The following is a 17,034-nucleotide window of genomic DNA, read 5'->3' as shown; positions in this document are numbered from 1 at the left end:
GGGATGTTTCGCAGCATCCCTGGCCTCTACTCACTACCCCGGTAATATCGCCCCAGTCGTGATAACCAACAATGTCTCCAGACATTGCTAATTGTCCCCTGGGTGGCGAAATTACCTCCATTGAGAACCACTGATACGGCCCAGAGAGTCCTAAAGATTTGAAGGAAATGAGAGTTTAGGTTCCATGGCACATCTTCTCTTGTCTTAGCTACTATAGAATAGAGTAGCTCTGAGTATATCCAAGAAATAACGTCAGAACGATGGGAATGCAAGGCAGGTACAACCAAAGTAAAGCAAGGAAACCCAGGTGGCTTGTCCTAAATATTTCAATCCCTAACCCGTATCGAAAATGGTTTATAGATAACTATGGTTCAGTATTTATTTTTTATTTCAACTAACATTTATTGAATTCTTACTGTGTGGCCTACACTATTTTATGCAACAGGGCTACAAAAATGAATAAAACATGGCCCTAGTCTTCCAGGAGCATATGATGTTTTCTATCCTTTTCTGTCCTTATTTACCGTATGTTGTTTGACTTGTTCAATTGCTGTTGACTCTGTTATATAGACATTAATTGCCACTGAGCTTAAATTTCAAGTATGTCAAGTCATCTTTTGGGCACTTATAGCAGAATTAACATATGACTGTGTTCTAAAGACAGATAAAATCCAACTCTTGCGATCTATTACCCTAGTAATTAAACTTTTTCTGTTTTATAATCTCTAAGGATCTATTTCAGGATCTATAAGATCTCAGAACTGTTGTATAAACTGTACAGATGAAACGTTAGCATAAAGAAAACATTTTAAATATTTAATAAGAGAAAAATCTCATAAAATCAGATTTTAATTGCTTTGTTAAAGTCCAGGGTGTCCATGAATTTGTCATCTTAATATCATAAGTTTCCTTAGTAGAAAATAAGTCAGATCACTTAAAGAAATCGAACATGACTTTAATTATCCACTAAGCATTACATTAGACTCTTGGATAGTCATAATTCCATTTCATACTCTTTTAAAGGCTGGATGTTAGCATCCCTCAATTGGAGATCTGTTGGCTAACATTTAGCGTGTACCTCCACCATTATCAAACACACACAAATGGACAACTGAATCCTCTTTTCAGGTTGAGACCCCCTCACCCACTCTGAAGAAATATCATAGTCAGATCACCAGGTACCTCAAAGAGTGGAAATCGTCCATTGTCCTTCTCTGCTTTCATTAGCACCTAACAAGTTTCTTGGAGCCAGAACCTCATCTGGCAAGATTGGGTGTCCCTCCAAGCTCTAGTTTCTTACATAATCCACCAGTAGTTTAGTTGGATTAATTAAGTCTTGAAATACAAAGTCAATGCTCAGATGACTCATAGCAGCTAAGTCTAAGATTTTCTTTTCAAACCTGACCTAGTGCTAATGGTATCCAGCATGCTCAAACGAGAATTTCCAAAATAGAGTTATAATAATGGTTAGGTGCTTTTACCGTTGGCTTAGTTCTACTTCTGTGCTTTAGTAATCTCAATGTGCAGTCGACTTCATAATTTGTTTTTTAAATAAGTATATAATAAATCTTTTCAACTTTATAATCAAATTCATAATTCAGAAAGTTTTAAACTTAGCTAAGAAGTCTGGTCAGCATACCCTAGATTTATCACTTTTAAGGTAGCGTGCTGTTGGATAGTTTCTGCTAAGTCTTGAGTCGCTTAGACCACAAAGAGTAGTTCCAGATAAGTTTTGGTGGCTAGCCTGACCCCCATGACCACATTTTCCAGTCACAGCACTTACTACCTGCCCTTGCATATGTGTCTGTTCATTCTTTTATACCATTGCTCATACCACAAAATGCATTCTTTCTTGGAGATGTTAGCATCCAAAGGTGTTATTGAGCCTGTGATTTAAAGAGTATCCCTGAAAGCTTCATTTCTCTGTTCCAAAAGTAAAGTTTTTAAAAATATACTGGATGTTGTGGAAAAACACAAAATATTTGTTTTATCCAGTCTGTATATACATTATTAGAAATTAAATTGTAAAAAAGTGAACTCAACTTTAAGCAGATAAAGAATTTCCCCTCATTTGTTTTCTATGTTTAATATTTGGCTGGTCTATGTTTTTTGTTGTTGTTGTTGTTTTCATCCTTAAAAATACTTCTTAGACTCTTAAATACCTGTCATTAGCACTTTGGGCATTGTGTATTTAGAATAATTCTGAATTGTGGAGCACAGGGTCCGTATCTTGTTTTCAGAGGTGGTAGAATTGGCTTTTTGTAGCTCCAGTGTTGATTGTCAGGCTAGGTTTACACTTCTACAGAATCAGAAGTTAAAGGAATGTAGTTGAGTCAGTAGTCATGAATATCCCACATCAGATAATTCAGATCTAGAAAGAGCATTCAAGCTTCCTGTGGTATGAATGTACACGTGCCTTTTCACGGGTAATATGGAAATAGTTTTAGACCCCGTATTTTTGCTGTTTGTATTCATCCATTGTCCCCTCCTCCAATATGCATGGAACATGAAGGGCAGAATATCGTTTGCATTTCTGAAAATGAACTCTACAAGTGTTTAAGTAGCTCCGATATAGTTGTGCACTCATGTGTTACGTGTGTCCAGATCAGTATAGTCAGCTCCTTTCTAAATGCCTAGCAGTGCAAATAAAGATTGTACAAATGGCGTCATTGTTATTGCTGTTGATCGTTAGCTCTGGAATAAAAATCTTCTACTTTGAAGTGTAATCCCTCTTTGGGATTAGAGCCTCTGGTTTTTTTTGTTTTGTTTTAAATTTATTGATTCATCTGAGACAGCCAGAGAAGGTTCTCTAGAATTTTATGAAGATTATTTCCAATAGCTTTCTTATTACAACAACTCATTGAACCTTTTTACTTAAAGTGTGTTATTTGTTTGTACACTTATCCTACAATATAGTTGACTTAAATTGTTAAGCAAAACCAAAAAGAATCCTAGTCCCTTTAATCACATAGCCATGATTTCTGACCTCAGTTCACATTCCGTTATCACTGACAGGAGCTCACAGACCTCTGCCATGAAGGGGTTAAATTCTTTCATTAAATATGTTTATAAGGGGCCACAGCTATGCTGCCTGTACTGCCTTTTTTTTTAACTTTCTAGTTCACTAATCAAATGTATGTTAGATTGATTATTGTAAAAGTATAAACCATAGAAAATTTGACAAGATAGATGTGTAAATTATCCTTCTGACAGAACTAATGATGCACTCCAAGCACCTTCTGTTTTCCAGCGCTTGGTGAGCGACTTCATTAAATATGCAATGGCTGTTGGGTGGCTTCTCAAATGATGGTTCAGTTCCTTGTGGAATTGCATTATTACTAGAGGTGTAAAACCAGGCAGACAAGCTAGCTGTTGGGCATCCTGCTGAGGTTCTAATGTGCTCCATCTTGTTGGAGCAGTTGTTTGCAGTCTTTTCAGGACAATTAGATCCATAACCACAGGACACATTCAGTGAAACTATATTACAGATAACAGTGGAGACTGGCATTGACTGCTTTCCACCCCTGTCTTGAGCTGCCTCAGTGTGGGTAGCTTATAATAATGCTACTTCTACCACTCACAGAGTAGTTCCTTTTTTCTTTTTTTAATCCCTTGAAGCTAATCTAGAAATAAGTGATTTGTAACGTTTTTAAAGTTCTTAAAATCATAGGATATTTGAGGTGAAAAGAGTTTATAGATGTTAATTCCTACGCAGGTGAGAAAACCGAGCCTGAAGCATTGTGGTGAGTTGTCCCTTAGGGAGACAGTAGGAGAACCTGGTGGAACATCTTTAAGGTGGTAGAGATTTCATGACTAGGAATTTGCACTGTTTGGCTTCTAGTTTTAGAGCTCTTTTAAACAGAAGTTTTCTTTTTTGAATTTAAGATTTTTTTCTCCTGCTGTACCTCATTTTTCCTCATCTTAAGACCAACAGTGCTTTCTTTTTTTATTTCTAGAAGCTAAACAGAAAGATTTTGCTTTCTCAGGGTAACATGCTATTTATTATTTTAACGACAATTTGAAGGTTTCCTGGAGAACTGGACACAAAAGATGTTGAGTTGAACTTGAAATGGTATTTTAAGGTTTCCAAAAGGCAGATGCTATGGTGTATCACTGCAGCCTGATAAATGGGAGTGCATTTTAGAATGACAGGCTGAATACTTTCATGAAAGAAGGTTTCCCATTTCAGTTGGCCAATTAAATCACTGTTGATGACTTTGGATCATTAATGAACATTTGTGGAAAATGACCACTTGAATTCAATTATTACAATAATACGTTTGAAAAATACTAACCACAAATAATCCTGTTAGCAAATTAAAAGATTTATCCATTTCACCACAGATAAGTCAGCATATTGCTTTGCTTTGTAATGCCAAAGCAAGTTGACATTTTAGAATTCTTTTACAGATTAACTACATATCCTTTCTTATAAAAGTTCTACTTAGAAAAGCTTATGTTTTTCATTAAGTGCCTTTTAAAATATAATTTATGCTGTTAGCCATTACATTACTTCGTTATTCTCAGAAAAAATTAGCAAGACCTAGAACAAAGGAGGAGAACATTATACAGTGTATAAAAGCAGAAGATTAACTTTTAAGATGGATTAGGTGTTTGATTTATTTAGTGCCTCAAAGAATCTCTAATTCTGGGAAAACAATAGGAAGAATGCAACCATTATATGAAAACATGGAAATTTAGTTAAAATTAATGCAAAAAGAAAATGCAAATGTAAAGCTTCATAGCCAGAATTTTTTCCTAAACCCAAAGTTCAGATTTTCTTAAATTTTTTTAAGCTTTTGCTCTCCTTAAAATTTTTCATGGATATGTGTCCCACTTTTGTTATAGTATACCCAACAAATTCACCTAGATGTGATGTTTTTCTTGAGTTAACTTTATTTTCTCTGAAACGTGGGCTGTTTTGGTAGTTGAGACAGGAGCTGGGTTCTTTTGAAATGCATGTTTTTCTCATTTTGTTATTTGTAAAATGGGCCATCATCTCAGTCCAAGCTTTCTTCATCTCCATTTCATAGTTTATAGAAAAAGGAGACGCTGTGGAGCACAGGCTTCCCGTGGGAATACATTGGGCTTAATGAGCTTGATAGTCTGGTGGGCTCAATAAATCAAATAAAGCAAAACATTTCTCATTTTTGAATAAAAGCATTTATCACACAGTGTTTGTTCATTCGTGGTCACAAGATTGATTGGTTCCCAGCATCAGAGTGTATATTGAAGCATTTTTGATTTTGTTTTTCCAGTGGGCAAGTTACGGAAGCAATGGCTAAAGGAAACTATCTCTGATGTCGGCTTCGGGATGCTGAAGTCTGTCAAGGAATATGTGGACCCCAATAACATCTTTGGAAACAGAAACCTTTTATAAATACATTGTTACGAAAAATGTTACTTTTTTTTTTTTTTTTTAAGTCTTCAGCTATGGTTATACCAGTAATCACATATATCATGGACTGTATTTTGGCTATATTGTTTGTTTCATTCTATAGTTTGTTTTGTTACTACATTTACCAATTGACAGATGGTATTTCTAAATCTCTCTCATTGTAGGTGCGTCACTTTACAGCCAACTGGATGTCATTTCAAATTTTAGTCAGGCAGCGCAGGCTGCCAGTTGTTTCAGAGGAGGATGCTACCAGCTGTTTTGTATTGATGCTTCCTCTTGGGAACAAAGGCAGATTTGGGTGTCATCTATTGCTTATGTAGTCTCTTTTTTAAAGAACGTTTCTGGGAAGCAGATATCTAGGGAAGGATTCCACTGGGGAGTGATACAAATGCGTGGCTTTTTAAGAGTGTATTGTTGTGTGAGTAGGCATTGAGGGAGGGTACTCATGAAACAATGGAGGCAACCTGTTATTTAGGATGCTTTCAGTTCTGTAATGTAGTTGGCCTACTTTTAACATTAGTATACAGTTATAAAACCTTACATCATCAATATACAAATTATTCTGTTAGGAGACATGTATTTGTTCTCCATGTTTCTGTTTCTACTGAAGTATGAGTTGTATTTGTATCACTGAGATAACATATTGTTATATCCTATTTCATTCATAATATGTTTTATAAGAAAAGCTGACTAATCACCCATTATACATGAAGAACAGGTTTACCATGAAATGAAAGCCTTTATTCAAGCACAGAATCTTAATGTTTCTGATTTCACATTCTTGTTGCTGAGATGAAGAAGCTGCAACAGGAGAGAAGAAGGAAGACTCCTTACACTTAATGTCTTCAGTTCAAAGAATCGTTTGGCTAAAGTAACAGTTATCATTCAGCTATTGAATTTGAAAGCCTCAATAATAAAAAATCTTTTTTTAAAATTAACCCAAACAATATAAATTTTCATATAAAAGTTTCAATTAGTTTTTAACAATGGTTTAATGCCTTTCTTTGAATTACTGGTTTAACCTAAATTTTTTTAAAAAACTGATGTTTTACTGCACACAGCATTACTAAAGTTTGAAATGTCATATTTCTTAATAGGGAGAACATTAATCACATTTAGCAAACATTTTTACATTTAAACCTAGATATTAAAATAAGTGAAATGATTACTTTGAATCACTGTCTGTCAAGGTTCATGATTCACATTTTGAGATGGATTCTTTTCTTAATGCAATACCTAACTTTTGATAATTTTTTAAAATTAATATTTGATCAGATAATGTAAGTCAAAATGCAGATGATCCTGTAAAAGGATACACTGTCTGTCTATGTAGCAACAGCTCCAAAGTATTTTGGGGCAGTTTGATACGTTTTATATCTGAAGTAGCCTTAACCAAAAAAGTGAAAATTTAAAATTGACGAAATGCTATTTTTAAGACTTCAGAGTGATAAACAATTTCTAATAAATAAAATTGGCCTCAAACTAATAAATTTAAATCTATAGGTAAATCAAAATTAAATATTGATTTAACAATAAAACTAAATATTGATTTATTAGAAGCTGCTTCTTCATTGGTGATTCATTTTTAATTATAAAATTTTCAGCAGATCTTAGCTTAAAGCCCTTGGTATTTGAAATAGTTGGATCTTGATGAGGAAATTACCCTTGCCTCTAGAATTATGAAAATTTCAGCTTTATAAAATGCATCTCTTCATGAAGGTAATTTCTCTAATTCGTGATCAAAATGTAACATTTAACATGGTACTAATATCTCACTGGAGTGTATACATGTTTCGGGGTAATTTTTTTTTAATAAAACTTAAAGATTCATAAGCAGATCCATTCCATTCCTTTGCATGTGATTGTTATAACATTCTTTCCCAGGAAGTTCAGATTTCTACCTCCGAAATCTGTATTTGATATTAGGAAACTGTAAATGTAACACCTGAAAATTGTTGTGTTCACTATTCTACATGAACCTTGTGGACATTAGTGATTTATGTCTTTGTTTTTCTTCTCTCATGTATTTGGGACTCCTCAACCTTGATTTTATAGTAATGACTACATGTCGTAGTTAGAATCATTTCTACAGGGATTCTTTGAAACCCATGAACACTCATCAGTGCTATTTCAGTCTGATTTAGTAAATCAGAAAGCCTTTCCCCTGTTGTCACACGCCTGCTTCTGAGAGGTACCTCAGCATATTCTTGGTGTCTGTGAAGAGCTGAGTTCTTGAATATGCACAGAAGTACTTAAGCCTTGCTTCATATTTCTGAAATATCTGAAAATGGCCTCATAAAGTTAAAGCCTGGAGAACATTTTTTATGTGAGGCTTCTTAACTCATTTTGAATCGTTTAGTTAACATTTCAAAAGGTGGTAGCCTGTTTGGTTTTCTGCATTAACACTGACTTATCTTTCTTAAATTAGTCATATTTCTAATATTTGATGACATCACATTTGGGTTGTGGTTTTAGTGGGAATGGGAAGTTGATGCTATGAGAAATGGCATTGAATATTAAAAACTCAATATGAACAGGCTTTATGGACCCTTAGAGTAACTGTTGCCTTAATGTTTGGTGCAATTTACAGTACATAAGTGAATTTTGTCTTATGCTGAGTAACTTGAGCTTTTTTAGGTTAGTAAGAATTTTAAAAGCCACATGTTTATTGTGCCCAGCATTTTACCTCAAAGAAAGAGGATAAAATTCTTTCCTCTTCTGAGGATATGAGAATTCTCTTCCTAAATGCTTACATGTTTTAGTACTGTTACTTAAACATCATTCGTGAAGCTGGAAGCCTCCTGGTGTGCATAGCTGTGTTGATGTGTTTTGGAAAACAAAAGTGCAGTAAAGGATGAGCTTCCATCAGTGTGTAGTACTATACCAGATACAGATGGTTGCAAGGAAACCTGTTTTTCAGAATATTCTCTTAATAACTGCTAAATTCTAGCTTGCCCTTTTGAACATGTCTTTCTGCATGTTGGCTCTGGAGATTTTTCTTTGTTATAGTCTTTTATAACTACAGCTGCTTAACTATAGCTGATCAGAGGAGCCCTGTAGTCCCAAATTAAAGCGTGTAACTCAATGGGGCTCAGTTTCAAATGGGGCTGAGTTTGTTGAACATCTATTCTATACAATGTAGAACACAAACGGTTATTTATAATAATTTGGATTGATTTACAAACTGCATATGCTGGTGCTTGAGGCAGCCAAAGTGAAATGCTGTGAAAAGCATATCTACATTTTAAGAAACACCAGGACAGGAGTTAAGGACAGCTTTAATAACTTTTTGTTTACCACTTATTAGCAACTTTGATTTTAGTTAGGGCTTAGCCTATGGTGGAAGGCTAGTTAGGTGATTTTAGTTAGGGCTTAGCTTATGGTGGAAGAAAAGCCGAAGATAACAAGTGCCATTGCAGGATTGTAAATCCAGAATTGCCTTTGGCTTTATAAGTTATGGAAGCTTGGCTTTGCTCAAGGTTTCCTGTTCCTAAATGAGCCACATGTCAATATATTCATTTAATTCTTATTAATATTTCAGTTTCCTAAAAGAGAAACAACATACATTTTGATGCTAAAATCTATAAAGAATAGAAGTTCTTTTTTTAAAACTACTGAAATGTAGTTCGTCTACTATGAAGGATGTAAGTTACTCAGATTTCTGCTCCTTTAAGCCAAACAGTGTTTGTCTTTAGTGTAAAATTTAAATGTAAAAACTACTTGTAATATCAACAGATTATAGAAACTTATTAATAAAATGGACCTGGGTCTAAGAGGTTTTTTTTTTTTTCCTTCAAAGGGAGTATGGAGCTGTTGGTTCTTCTTGTTTGCATGTGGGTTTTTCAATTTTAGTTTTTCATTTTCATATTTTCACTGTTTTGAAAACAAAATTAACTTTTATAATTTTAATCAATGAAGCATAGTGAAGTGCAACCTAAATATAACTAAATCCCTTTGGATTTATAGCTGAGTATATTAACTAGGTTTTATCACTCTCTAATTATTTAAATCAATGTCATGTTCCTAGGAGGTGTTTAGTCTCCTGTGAACCTGCAGCATTCCCATTTGAACCTTGGAAGATCCTCAAAGAGGGAGCACTCTTGTGCTCTTCTAACCACAACAATTCCTTAACAAACGTGAGTAAGGACCACTGATATATAGAACAGTCATGCCAAAGAACCATCACAGAATTAAGTACCTTGAGTTCTGTGACTGTGGAAAGATTTCTTTTTTGGTTCTCAAAGGAGATTATTGTTATATTTTTTTTCCACAAGGAAGAAAAATAATACATTAAGTATCATTAACATTTTTTGGAGACTCTGAACTTCCAAATCTAAGAGAGAGAGAGAAGGAAAAAAAAGGTTTTAGTTTGAATTTCTAAGCAGCATATACTCGTGTACATGTTTTTAAGGCATCTTATTGTTGGCAGTGTTTTTCATGAACAACATGAGCATTCTATGAAAATGTCTAACCCTTAAAGTAATCTTGTTCACATGTCCAAAACGACATGAAATGCTTGTACTGGTATACAGTTTCTATAAATAATTATCTTTTTAGCTACTTAAAGAATATCCCCAAAAGATCACAGTGCCTTGTTGGAATTTTTCTGTTTTTTCATGAAATAGCCATTATTTAAAGTGAGTGGGAGAGGATAAGTCTTTACAGACGGATTATTCAGCAGTTCAAGACTATTCCTCCTCAAGAACATATCAGGAATTAAGTAGTTGTATGTAGAAACAGTGAAAATCCTTTTCCGCAGTGTTGGTTTGGATCCCCTATTCTAGCATATTTAACCTGTACCCCGCATACATCTATTCAGCCAATGGGCTTTATGTGTACTTTCATTCTTACATTTTCATTCCTTCTGTCCCAACTTAGTAGCCTGAGGTGTGGCTTGGTGGATGTGGCGTATCCAGCCCCTGAGACACGCACCACACGCTTTCGGATGTTTGCTCACACAGCTCCCCGAGGAACAGAGCTTGTGAGAGGGATTTCTATTCCTTATGTTGTACGTTAGTCCTTTTTTGTGTGATGGTGCCTTCAGAATAATGAATATTTCTGTTCCTGGACAATGATAAATCTTATGAGAAGTATGTGTAGGTTATATTCCTTAATTTTTGTCCTTTTTTGCTAAGCCTGTGAAATTCTTTGGCTCTGATACAACTTGACTTGAATAATATCTTATCCTGAGTCTTCCTCCAAGGCAGTACATATTCCTGTCAGTACTGTAGTAATCTTTTGGGAACTACATGTGGGTAAGCACTTGTATGTAAGCCATTATTCTGCTGTAACTAATGCATACAAACAATTCTTCTCTTTACACTCATAGTCTAAAAAGTGGGTATGTAGTGGGAAGGAAAATTCCTGCGAGATTCCAGCATAGCTTTGTCAATTCAGACTGAGCCATACTGTTTTCCACAAGGGCTCAACACATAGTCTCTATATTGTGCTTTCAGTGTATGTTTGGATTCTCCTTTAATTGCTTTTCCTAGACTGTACTGTTCTATAAGTAACTACCCATGTGTGATTTTTAAGATGTGCTGGGAAAAAATAAAACAATACCAAAACCGCTCATTGTTACAGAAATCGTTGCTTATTTCATGTTGATTACCTTTAACCTCTGTTGACATCCTGCTGTGCTCAGAGAATGAATGGGATACAGTCTGTACCCACGGGCAGCCTCTCTAGTAGAGAGGGACGAGTGTGCAGACGCTGAGGTGGCCTTGCCTATGGCTCCCACACCGGAAGGAAGCTTGTAGCTATCTGGGCTCTGGAGTGACTGAGAATCAGACACATTGAACCCAGTTTTATTTGATACATTTCAATATTTATTTGATACATTTAAAATCTGCTGCACTAAGATTTTAACTCGCTATTTAAAGAAAGCAATTTTCTACCTGGCTTGTATCAGCTCACATTGAATGAACCTTAGAAATCATCTCATCTTATTTTTTCCGAAACATAAAATTGCTGTCTAACCTCCCCCATCCCCCAGGCCATAAACAAATAACCGGTCTTTCTGAACATGTGTTGTGACCAAATGGGAATTCATTGCCCTTCCAAGAAGCCTTTTGCAACTTTTGAAATTTTCAGGTTATATTAAGAGGTTTTTGCTTATTAGACTGAAATCGGTCTCCCTGTTCTATCCATTAATGTAACTTCAGTCTTCTGTAGTCATAAAGAATTGTCCAGTTGCTCTACTGAAGGGCAGCTCTTCAGGTGTTTAAAGACAGTTCATGTTTCCCCAGATCTGTCAACTTTTGCTCCTGTCAGTTATAGATCCTTCACCATCCTAATCTCTCAACATATATGCCCATTTGATAAAGTGGAGGGGTCTAGGCCTGAATGTTCCAGAGTAATACCAATGATTTCCTTATTCTAGTCACTAATAAATGCACTTTTGGTAGACATTGTACTGTCACTTCACACTAAACTTGAATTGAACAAAGCTTGTCTTTTCTGCATGTGCCATTTTGTCCACATCTCCCTGGAGGCTGATTTTTTAAAGCCTCATTACTTATATTTATCCTCACTAATGTTTGTATCTTAGTGGATTTAGTTCTCGGTTTTCAAAATTCTTAGAATCTTGACTCTTACCCAGAATATTTTTTGTCCCATCCAGGTCTGGGTCATCAGCAGAACTAACACCTGTACTATCGGCTTGGATTCTCATCCAAGTAATGGCAGGTGTCTGTAGTACAACAAGGGCTTGCTGGATAACGTCCATGAAAGAGCAGTCAGGCTTCAGGCAGCTACACGTCCATTTGACACGCTATTGTCCACCTCATATTTTGTCCACAAATAGACTTTTCTCCAGTAAATCAACATTTATGCCAGACAAATATTAAACATGCAATTATGTTTACTTAATTTAACATTGTAAGTTGCCAAACAAATCCCTTAGTAAAGCTTGCTGCTCCGATTTCCTGTGCTACCCTATCAGAAAAACAAATGAGGTCTTATGCCATCATGTTTACTGTTGCCTGTGTTTGCCCTCGGGCATTTCTCTTCAATATACTTATAAATGCATTTTGTGCTACATTTTCTGATGTGATACGTTGATTTGGCCTAGTATTGGCTGATGAACAATCTCTGAAATCCATTGCATAGTTCTGTCACATCCTTTGTACCTCATTGTACCCACATTACAGTTGAGAAGACCACTCACTTAAAAATGACATATTTGTCACTGTAAAGCTGTAAAATAACTTAGGAGAATGTGAAGTTTTAAAGTCTAAGAACACAGTTGAAATTTCTATTCTGGAAATTCTGTATGCTCCATTTTTTTCCTACCAATTACAAGTCACTTTCCCTTTTGGGGCCTAGTTTCTTCTTCTGTAAGATGAAAATCTCCGAGGTCCCTTCTCACTCGGGTCTCAGTAATTCTGATTGAGTCTATGTATTTTTGCTGAACACTACCCTAGAACTGATTATTGCATTAATAATTTACTTTTAAATTCACCCTTTATTAGCCAGACACTGCTGGGCGCTTAACCCTAGACAAGAAGTGAGGGATTGTTTTGTAACAACCCTGTGAGGTGAGTGTATCATCCCCTTTTTACTGCTGAAATATTAGGCTGGTACAAAAGTAACTGCGGTTTAAAAGGTTAAAAATAATTGCAAAAACGGCAATTTCTTTTGCAGCAACCTAATAACTGAGGTTTAGCAAGGTCGAGTAACACCCAGTGTTGATAGCTGGCTAAGTGGCATTGCTGAGGTACGGAGCCATGTCTGACTAAATCCAGTACCTCGGCTGTCTGCTGCACTGCTCTAGGCTGCTTGTGTTGCGGAGTCAGTCTGATGTTTACAGAATTTCTTCTTTTTAAAGTAGATTATTGGTCACTGCCCTCTGCAGAAGGGCACAAGTAAGGAAACAGTCTCCCAACTATGGAGTGGAAGCCGCAGTCTTCATGACAACTCACCACAGAAATAGGAAGCCTTTCGTCTCAGATGCTGTCTTTATAAGTGTTTAATCTATTGATGCCTTTGTAGGTTTAATATGAAATTCATAAAAGGAAGTGCTGTATTTGATGAGCTTAGCAAATTTGCATTTTTATAACTTTAATATTGTATTCCTTTGAGCTGCACTTAAAAATGTAAGAATAACCTGTTACTATAAGTTACACGTCTATAGAGAGGCCTATAGAGAGGCTGGAAATTGGAAGAACTGTTTAAAGAAATACAGAGCCAACCTAGATCCTTTGGAAAGTCATACTTCCTTAAAACTGCTAACTTAAGAATAAAGGTTGCTGCTGAAGGATTTGAGCTACATTAGGGTACTCAAGAAGTTGCATATATCTTACAGCTAAAATGGAAGTATAGGTTTAGAATCTGGTGGTTACAGTCGTGGTAAATACGTGGTTGGACAACCAAGAATCCAGAGTTACTGGCTCATCACAAAACGTGCTGTTCACCTAATACTAAGGGTATAGCTCAATAGTGAATACAGAAAAACCCAAACGTCACTTTAATTCCAGTGGTAGGTCAACAAGGGTTAAGAGGCAGTTAGTGAATGGTAGATAGTGAGCTACAAGTCCCACTAACACTAGGAAGCTAATCAGTGTGGCAGAGAATCCCTTCAGGAAAGCATGAACTCCCAGATAGTGCCAGAGCACCAGTAGTCATTAATGAAGACAGACTAAGGAACCTAAGAAAAATTTGTATTAGAGAACGCTGATGTTCACCTGAAATGAAAGTTTCCTTTGGTGATGTTATCCCTTTAAAATTGGATATTTTAGATCGCCACACCCTGCTGACCTGGACAGACTTCCCGTACTGCTAATCCTCCATGTGCCAGTGGAAATAAGCCCAAGCAAAGATAATATGGCAGAGGGGTGAGAAAGTTCCTCCCTTCAACCTTCCCCTCCAACCCATTACCCGTTCTTATCTCACTTTTCCTAGTAAGCTTATTCCTGTGGCATCTACCCTATAGCCCTCTACGAACAAACCAATTGTTCTAACCTCTGGCCAAACCTGTCACTGACAATTCTCTACGAACTGAGCTCTGACAGGCCACACCTGTATGTTCCTATATCCCCCACCGTGGGAGGGAGGGTCATCTATGATTACAGTCGTCTCATTGCCCGGTGACGCACCTCCATCCCCACACAGTTTCCCAGTTACTGGTTGTCTGCTTCTCCTGAGTGGGCCAGGGTTAGTCACTGTACACCTGACCTTCACAAATGGCATTATCCATGCCACAGCTGAGGCCAAATTCAAAAGGGCTGTCATGTGGAATATGAAGCCTTTCTCATGTCACTGATCAAAGGAGTCTGCGAATGTGAAATACTGAGTATATTTGATGTTTAAAATATGCAGATATTATGAAGAAATCTTAAAGGAATAAAAGCTTTAGAAATACAGGGAAATCTCTTTTGGTGAAGAAAAGTGCTTTTAGCATCGAGTACATAAAGTCCCAGGAGCATAGAACAAAGCTTTTCATTAGAACTTTAGGAATGAAAGCGTTCATTCAAATGGCAAAATATGGAGACATTGTAAAGTCATTTGCCTGTTAGTATCAATAAGCTGAGTACTTTGAAGGTGAGTTAAAAAGAAGCACATCCTAAAAATAAAGGACAAAAAAGGGCCTGGGGAGTTAAAAATGTCCTCACCCTTCTCTGTCTCCTCCAGTGCTCTGATGGCATGGTTCATGAGTCTTTGCTGTCACTAGGTAGCAATCTATCAATCCTGGTGGGTGCCTCTCTAGAGAGCCAAAGTAAGGAAGGGGACAAATACCATGACTGACCTTTATTCCTTTACTCAGTGGTAAAAGCAGTCAGGATTTCCTGATGCATTACTCACCAGGAAATCCCAACTGCCCAGCGGCAAGGGGTTAAAAACTGTTCTGAAAGCTTTTTATGTTCTGAAAAGCTAAATTACACATAGATGCAAACCACAAACACAGAGCACCTGGATAAATAAAGTGTGACTGAATAAAGGCTGGGTTATTTGCAAAAGGGAATCTGGAAAACATTTGCTTTTGGGTGGTTAACATTACTTACACTTTATGCTTTTTCTTTCTTAAGAAAAAATAGAGGAAATGTCCAAAAAAAAAAAAAATTTTAACATGCCTGTTGAAAATAAGATTTCAGTTCATTTACTTTCCAACTGTTAAGAGGCTATGAAGATTGAGAGGTGCACAGAGCTACTACACAAAGCAGCAGCAATACTTTTAGTACAAAACTTGTTGAATACGTCCCAGAAATAGAATTGTGTAATGGGATGCACTGAAAAGGTCATTAAACATTGATTGTCCTCCAAATATGGGTCAAACATCAATAGGAAATTATTAAGGTTAAATTTAAGGTTTTAACCTTAAGGTTAAAATGCTTAAATTCAAGACCATTGGACTTCATAATAAGCCAAAATTTCTGATAGATCTAATAGAATTTGAGCACCCAGGAGGTCATGTTACAGAGGATTCATGCTGAGCACATACTCATCTGGGTACCTATGTGGCTAAGTGATTTCTCCTTGAAGGAAAAAAAAAAATCATCTTATTATGGCAGGGGTTCACTAACTATCAGTAGAAAACTGTTAGATTTAGTCATAGGAAGGTGCTAGTTCTGTAGGTCAAAAACTCTCAAAATCAGCAATTTCATATAATTCAGCCTGATACTTTTTTTTTTCTAAGCCAGGTCAAGTTGCTGGGGTTGACAGATTTATGGAGAGAAAATGGGTAGGGAAACAAATAGTAAAGATCTTGTATGGTACAGAAAGTAAAATACCTAAGCAGAATGAGTGGGTTTCTCTTTGGGAGGGTTGTGGGTGTGAAACTAGCATTATGAATCTACCTATGATAAGGTTTCAAAATTGATTTTTTCATTTATGATGGAGGCAGGAGAAAAGTTTGGTGGGGTCATGGGAATAGTGTAGACTTTTCCTTACCTGAGAGGCTACGACATCCAAACAACTCCAGCATTAACATATCCTAAGCTGCAAACACAAAGGTAGAATTAAGAACTGAGTTCTCTGGGTACCTTTACTATTACTCACTGTTAGAGATAAATGAGAGCAGAGTTAGGAAAAACTAAAAGTATTTCTATCTTGTTCATATATTCAAGTTATTAATAAGTGGAACAAAAGAAAACCATGTAAAATTGTTTCTTTGACAATTGTTTATTGTCTCTACAACATAGCACCATAATTCTGTTAAGGGCACAAGATTTCCCACTGAATCATACACATAAAAGCAAACAAAAAACCCATAACCTAAGTAATTTTGGTTACACAAGGCATTACACCTATATTGAAAAACCCTGCCAAAACATCCTAAAACTCTATGTAAAATGTATGCGTTACAAATTAATATAATTATGAGGGTAAATTGTGAGAATAGAACATGCAATCCCTAAAATTATTAAAAGCCTAGAAATTCTGTGCATTAATCACTGAGTTCTAGGTTTGATGGTGCTAAGTTGCTGGGTAATATAATCCTTGTGCAGAAGACTCTCAAAATACAGCAAAGCACAAATGATAAAAAAAGGAGAGGGAACATAAGCATTACAAGTTCTAGTAGACACAGTGTCCCCATTCACTTTTGAATTTTTCAAATATCTTCCTAGGGGTCAAAATTCTTATATTTCACTTAGTGAATATTTTAAAAACAAAAGATAAATCAAAATATTAAAATTTTG

General features: G+C 36.1%; 1 protein-coding gene across 1 annotated transcript in view; it reads left to right on the top strand.

Moving 5' to 3' along the window:
* The window catches only part of AGPS (alkylglycerone phosphate synthase), a 119,269-nt gene extending 108,300 nt beyond the window's left edge, over positions 1–10,969 (top strand). Inside the window, 1 exon segment of the mRNA XM_033111798.1 lies at positions 5,259–10,969. Coding sequence (XP_032967689.1) covers positions 5,259–5,380 — 122 coding nt within the window. The 3' untranslated portion in view covers positions 5,381–10,969.
* Positions 10,970–17,034: the final 6,065 nt, after the last annotated feature.

The sequence above is a fragment of the Rhinolophus ferrumequinum genome, chromosome 8 (assembly GCF_004115265.2).
Source record: "Rhinolophus ferrumequinum isolate MPI-CBG mRhiFer1 chromosome 8, mRhiFer1_v1.p, whole genome shotgun sequence".
NCBI lineage: Eukaryota > Metazoa > Chordata > Mammalia > Chiroptera > Rhinolophidae > Rhinolophus > Rhinolophus ferrumequinum.
Note: the sequence above shows the minus strand (reverse complement) of the source record. Positions and strands in the feature narration are given on the sequence as shown.